General features: G+C 36.7%; 1 protein-coding gene across 1 annotated transcript; it reads right to left on the minus strand.

Moving 5' to 3' along the window:
- Window positions 1-2351: 2351 nt before the first annotated feature.
- Window positions 2352-6723, minus strand: LOC121753654 (65-kDa microtubule-associated protein 1-like). Its single transcript, XM_042148887.1, has 10 exons — window positions 6586-6723; window positions 6106-6173; window positions 5803-6006; window positions 5394-5642; window positions 5083-5298; window positions 4571-4726; window positions 4183-4494; window positions 3417-3504; window positions 2979-3127; window positions 2352-2881 (listed from the first exon to the last, which is right to left on the minus strand). The coding sequence occupies exons 2-10, from the start codon at window positions 6151-6153 to the stop codon at window positions 2585-2587; spliced, it is 1719 nt and encodes a 572-aa protein (XP_042004821.1). The 5' UTR covers window positions 6154-6173; window positions 6586-6723; the 3' UTR covers window positions 2352-2584.

Here is a 6723-nt window from a genome sequence, read left to right on the forward strand (position 1 = left end):
GTTTTAATATAAAATTGGTAAAGTAAAAGAGAGGTAGAGAGGAAAAGTAATTAAAGTATTGTTAGTAGAGAATGAGTTACACCTCATTAGAGATAAAAGACTTTTCAAAATTAGAAAGGGTTTATTCTTGTTGGACAAACTAAAAAGGAAAGAGTGTATATTCTTGGGGACGGGACGGAGGGAGTACGTGAAATTCTTGTGAATAAAAAATAATTTATTTTAAATAAATTCAATTCAATTGCTTCTCTTTAATGTTAAGTTTAAATGAATAAGACTCGAGCTAGAAATAAATAACATGATTATAATGCATATAATATGTACATTTTGACATATCCTAAAAGGATTTAAACTGTTTAACATTGATTAATGCTTCTGCGTATTAACTATGTATTTAGAGGGTGTTTGGTAGACTATATGTCTTATCATGTGATAATTCAAAGTGAGATGATTTATCTTAAGTTTGTAACATAACACAATTTTATCTTATTGTTTGATAGTCTAAAATATGAAATGAGATGATTTGGTTACATGCGTGAAAAGACATATTTGCCTTTTTTTTTATTAATTAAATTACTTATAATATAATTAATGATTGTAGCATAAGAAAAAATTAAATAATAATAAATTTTATTAATTAGTAGAGTAATAGAAACAGAGATATGAGTAGCAGGAGAGAGAGACAGAGAAGTGGGGGGGGGGGGGGGTGGGTGGGAGAGAGTTGGGTTTTTTTTTGGGGGGGAAGGGGGGCATAGCAGGAGAGAGAGGGAGAGAGGGGGATAGATCCCTACTGTGCCAAAAAAACATAGCACAAGATGTTGTGCATAATACGCAAGATTTTGTGAACAAAACGCAGCCATCTCTTTCTCTCTTCTTTCAATATTTTCATTCTTTCACTACTTTTTGTGTTTTCATTCATTCTTTGTTTTTATATTAGAAAATACTAAAAATTATTGTAAAATTTAAAATACGCAAGATTTTGTGTAGAATACGTAGCCATCCTTTTCTCTCTTTTTGCGATATTTTCATTCTTTGTTTTTCTATATACTGAGGATTACTTCCTCTCTGTCCTATAAAATATGTCTCACTTTCCTTTTAGTTTGTCCCACTAAAGATGTTACATTTCCATATTTAGAAAAAGTTACCTCTTAAAATAATATAAATATTATATTTTCTCTTTTCCCCTAACGCATAAAACAAAACCTCCTAAAATCTTGTGACGTCCACAAGTGTGACATCTTTAGTGGGACGGAGGGAATATATAATACTGAAAAATATTGTAAAATCTGAGAGTATTAATTACAGTTACCATGAAATATAATAATTAGCTCAAAATATGCAGCCGTTAATTATTTTATACGTCTGATGATTTGAAAAGTTGGTGTCATTTAAAATCCTTATACAATAGGTTTTAGTATTTTATATATAAACACAGAAAGAATGAATGAAAATACTAAAAGTAGTGCAAGAAAGAGAAGGTATAAAATAAAGAATGAAAATATTGAAAGAAGAGAGAGAAAGAGATGGCTGAGTTTTGTTCACAAAATCTTGCGTATTATGCACAGCATCTTGTGCTGTGTTTTTTGGCACAGTAGGGGATCCATCCCCGGGAGAGAGAGGGGGGTGGTCGGTAGGGAGGGGCAGTAGAGAGAGAGGGGAATATTTAGAGAGAGAGATGAAATTTGAGGGAGGGTCGCTAAAGTCATGAGTGTAAATTTGAAGAGATAGATACACAATCACACTTTTTTTATGATTATTTATCAAAATGTGATAGCTATTTTGCGCTTGCTTTGATCGGGTTGACTATTTGCTTTAATCGGACCGACTATTTAATACAGATCACACTTATAATTTATCTAAGCTACCAAACATTGATAACTTAACTATAATACCTTATCTATCCTGCTTATTATATTATCTATGTAGCTTGCTCGGTAAGGATCACACCGTATGCGCACATTTTCTCTCTTTCTCCTCACATTCCCACTCCCACTCCCTATGGCCTATGCACACATTTTCTCTCTTCTTCGTAGAAATATGGTGAATTGGTGATTCCTCGCCACATAATAACTTGCCCAAACACCCATTTTTATTTTCATTTCTTCTCCATTTAATTATGTCTGCCTTTCTTTTTGCCATTTTTTATTTCCAAGAAATAAATTAGTTGTCTTCTTTCTCGGAGAAGCGTCGGCGACAGATGGAGGGACGACCATGGCAGTTTTCCGACAAGAGCAGGTAGACACCTGCCACCACTGATATATGGCGTCTGGACCTCTTTCTACTAGATAAGCCAACAAGGAAGTATAGGTAATAATTGTCGATATTACTTTCGTAGTGAGTAAAGGGTAGATCAATTTTCAGTAAAACAAATAAACTCACTCACTCTGTCATGCTCTTTATTTATTTCATATTAATAACCGCCTAAGAATATTATCAAGTACTCACTAGCAGTTAGCCTCCCATATAAAACATACACCTCATGCACACTCTACCCTCAAATCACTAACAAGTATCATCACTACTCCAGTATCTCAACAACATATATTATACATATATATTATTAAACAACACATTTTGATTTGAACACCTATGGTGTGGCGGGCAGGGTATCCGTCCCAGAGATGTGGGATGCTGCATCCTCTTTCGACATGGCCACGTAGTTCACTGGGGAGACCTGCCTCGTGTCTCTCTTCCCATCTCTGTTTATGGACCTCGAACCATTCTGGTGAGAGTTAAGCGAATGACGCCTAGTGGAGCTTCCATTGGCCCCTCCGTTGGCACGTGGCCCTAACGCCTTCTTTGTGCTAGGCTGTCGAGCTGGGCTTGGCGTTGAGCTAAATGCTTCCGGGTCTTTACTGAACTGTTCATGGGACTTCTTCTGATCCTGCAAAGAACACAAACATAGTTAAGAACATTTGAGCTCAAATGAATGGTCATAACTCATAAGCAAGCACAGCCACATTCTAGGGAACCAGGCCTACCCGCATTCTCTTCTTCTCCTCTTCCCTGTCTTGTCTGAGCATTGCATACTCATCTAGCATGGCAAGTAGAGGAACACCATCATAAGTAAACGTAATGCCACGATCTTGTTCCCAAGCACGAGTTTTAGCTACTAAGCTGTCTACTAGGGCTGCAGAACCAGAAAATGAAGAGTCATGAAGTCATCAAATATGCAAGAGTGGTGGCTAATCTTATTTAGCCTTAACTGCTCATAAGGACTCAAAATAAGATAGAACTACATAAACATATGAAATTAAAAAATGATCTACCCTTTACTGACTACAAAATGCAACTATTATTAACCTATATTCCTTATCGGCTTATCTAGTAGAAAGGGCTATTGACACTATATACAATACTAAGGATCAAATAATTGGAAGTTCCAATAGCAATATAGTATTGCATAATTAGGTCAGTACCTGGAATCTTATTAACCAGGACGCGTGCCTTTTCAGCTCTCTTCAGATTCAAGTGGGCACCTCTGCTAGCATTGTACCTGTTTTCATCCTGTTTTCACAAATGAAATCCTTATTGAGAGTTTAAATTCAAGTTTTAGGGAACTATAGAAGTGAATGAGATAGCAGATTTAGTTTAAGCCCTGTAGTTCAAAAGACATCTTTAGTTACAGAAGATACAGAGTGTTATTTTTAATCACTTGATGAATGATAAAATTGCATAAACCAAAGATCATATTGGGATGACCAAGTGAAAAATGAGGGCTGCTTAAATAATTGGCAATACTTGATTCTGTAATGAGAGAATATACAAAGTCACTGTTGAGCTTCAGATATAGGAAACGGTTTGACAAAATAGCTTAGTCTAGCAGCATGTAAATGACTAAAGAAACCATCAAATTAACACATGTACATAGTAAGTAGTACATAGCATGTAGCATAAACAGAGTGATGCATAGGATATGACAAACAAGGAGAGGAAGAGATTGGTGGAACTACTACTCATGTGATTCTTCACAACTTCAGCAAATATAATCACTGTGCTAATTGCTATTTACTATTTCCGAAAAGAGATCAAAATACACAATTTTGAGAATTCAGCAAGACAACTAAGGATTTAGGAAAAATCCTCATGATATTTGTGTATATATCCAAGTTCTAATTGCCATAGACAAGCGAGATATAGAATGTGAGAGTGAAGAAAGAGGAAAGATGCAATAGACAGTATTACCCTATTGTAATCTTCGAGCCAGCTTTCTTCTTCACAAGCTGACATCCATTTTTCAACCTTATCCAATATCTCCTTCCTGCTCAAAGCCTCTTCTTTTGCTTTTAGTATCTGATTATCCATGTCGGCCAATAACTCTACAGGCTCAACGTTCCCTGAATCAATGAGTGACAAAATCTTTTCTCGAGCTGCCTCACCATCAATCTCTACATGTGCATGAGAAAATATCTCTTCAAGCTCAGATTGCCTCTTAAAAGCAATCTCCTTCATTCTGCTTGCTTTCAGCTGATCAAGCCTCTCAACCTCCACTTCAGCCTTTCAAGGAACAGGATAACATCAGCCAATGATTGCCTATGCCATACACATTCAACAAATAAATACATTGTCGTACCTGTTCGATTAGGTCCAAAGCAAGAGCCCCAGGAATAGTAACTTCATCCACTGAAGCTGAAATATTACAAGTAACGTGGTCAAACAGGCTGCGCTCTTCAGGGGGGGTGTCCATCAAATTCCAAAGGTCAATTAGCTGAGTTGCTAATTCTTGAAGCTGTCAACACAAAAGTTCAAGTTAGCTGTCATTGTCTAGTGTCTAAAATGCAAACACAATTCTCAATGCAGCAATATATAGTTAAAAGTTTAAAACAAATGCAATAAAGACTGATATGCAAAGTTCATAATCAATGGAATCAATAAAATGGGAATGGGGATGGAAATTAGAGGATTTCCGTAGGTTCGAATTTTTCTATAATAAGAGAGAGAATTAGGTAGTATGGTGACAAAATGCAGAGAGTTGAGCTTCGATAATCAAATGGATTGATCATGTGTGTCTCATTTGACCAATGTAAAAAGAGTGGTTGTATAATGTTCAGAGTTCATTATCATAAATCATCCAAAAGTGACAACCTTTTGCAATCTCTGCTTCTTGTCTTCCTTTAGTGCTAAAACAGTCTTTGCCAGCCCAGCTAGGGTGTCATTGCTGATGCTTTTTGACTGAACACCAGTGGCGTCATTCAGGCTTGGATGGACTTCTGTGACTGTAGTAAAGAAGTCCATGCCAAGGACAGCACAAAGATCGTGAACTGTGCTGACAAATTCAAGAACCTTGTGCAGCCTGTCACTCTAGAAAACCAAGAAAGACAAGCCAAGAACAGTTCACTGTTTAGAGAAATAGTCCGAAAGCATTTAACAAACTCAGCATGTAAAAAAGTCATCACCTTTTCCTTTTGAAGATCTTGAAGTTGAGCATTAAACTCATCTAATTTTTTCATGGACAGATTGGACTCATCAACTGAGATATTCTCAAGCTGGGCACTAGTTCCAGCAATCTCCGCAGATATCTTCTGTATTTGATATTGAACATCAGAAAACTCTTTTATCTTCTCATCCTTTTGTTTCCATAGTTTATCGAGTGCAGGAGCTATAGCTTCAAGCTGTTCCTTGATCGTTCCTGACGTCTTCTCAGGCTGCAAAAAAAGTAAACAAACCAAACATTTAAATTTTACTAATTGAGACATTATTCAGCAAGAATAATTTTACACAAATGCCACTAGCTTGAAATGATTGCCGCATTTCTATAAAATCTAGAGCTTTAAGAAAATGTCATTATTGAACATCATCACATACTATTCCGACATAAGTCTTTTCTCCAAAAGCTGATAAGAGATTGGTGAGTTCAACTCTAGCATCTGCCAATGTCTGAAGAAGGTGGGCTCTAGATTTCACAGCCAGGTCAACTTTTCTCTTGTACACATCCAAGCACTCCTGATCCAGTTGAAGAAGAATTTTGTCTCGCTCTTCGTCATTTTCGCCAACTTCATCCCAAATTTGCTGCAGAGAAAAAGTTCATTTCTGTGTCAAAATGCAACAACTCGAGGGCAACTGAAACACTCAGCAAAGATCCCAAATTAGTCTTTAATGAGAAATTACCTGCAGTTGCTGCAGCAAAGATCCGCAAGTGGTTTGCTTCATATCCATTCTACTAGTTCAAATGAAACCTGAAAAAACAAAAGAAAGATAAATCATGAATTTCACCATATTCTAGTAGAACACTACCTCATGTGAGTTAAACCCCACACAAATCACTTTAAATCAACTCGACCTAATTCGTAAAAGATCAAAAGCTGCAATTTTGAATATCAATGTATAGGCAGAACTTAATCTCATAGCATCATCGACAAAAAAATCGGCAATAATCAGAAACTCAATGCAGCACTGCACACTCACATTCAACACACACATAATCGGTAAAGTCAAACTTCGGAGCAAGTGGATCTCTTCGAAAAAACCATTGTCGATTGAATCGAGATATAACTCCACAACAGTGAAAACACTCAAAGCTACACGAGCATTCTCAACATTTGGAACAAATTACAGAGATGAGGGGTTGAAAATGAAGATGAAAGTTACCGGATCGTAGTAGGCGGGTCGGGTAGCGGGATATGTAGGCTCAGATCTACTGTACTTTGATGGTAGGTTGAGTGAGTGAGAGAGATGCAAAAAGGATAGAAAGAAAAGGAGAGAGAAATAAATTGGGAAGGGGACGGG

Source organism: Salvia splendens, chromosome 11, assembly GCF_004379255.2.
Source record: "Salvia splendens isolate huo1 chromosome 11, SspV2, whole genome shotgun sequence".
NCBI classification, from domain to species: Eukaryota; Viridiplantae; Streptophyta; class Magnoliopsida; order Lamiales; family Lamiaceae; genus Salvia; species Salvia splendens.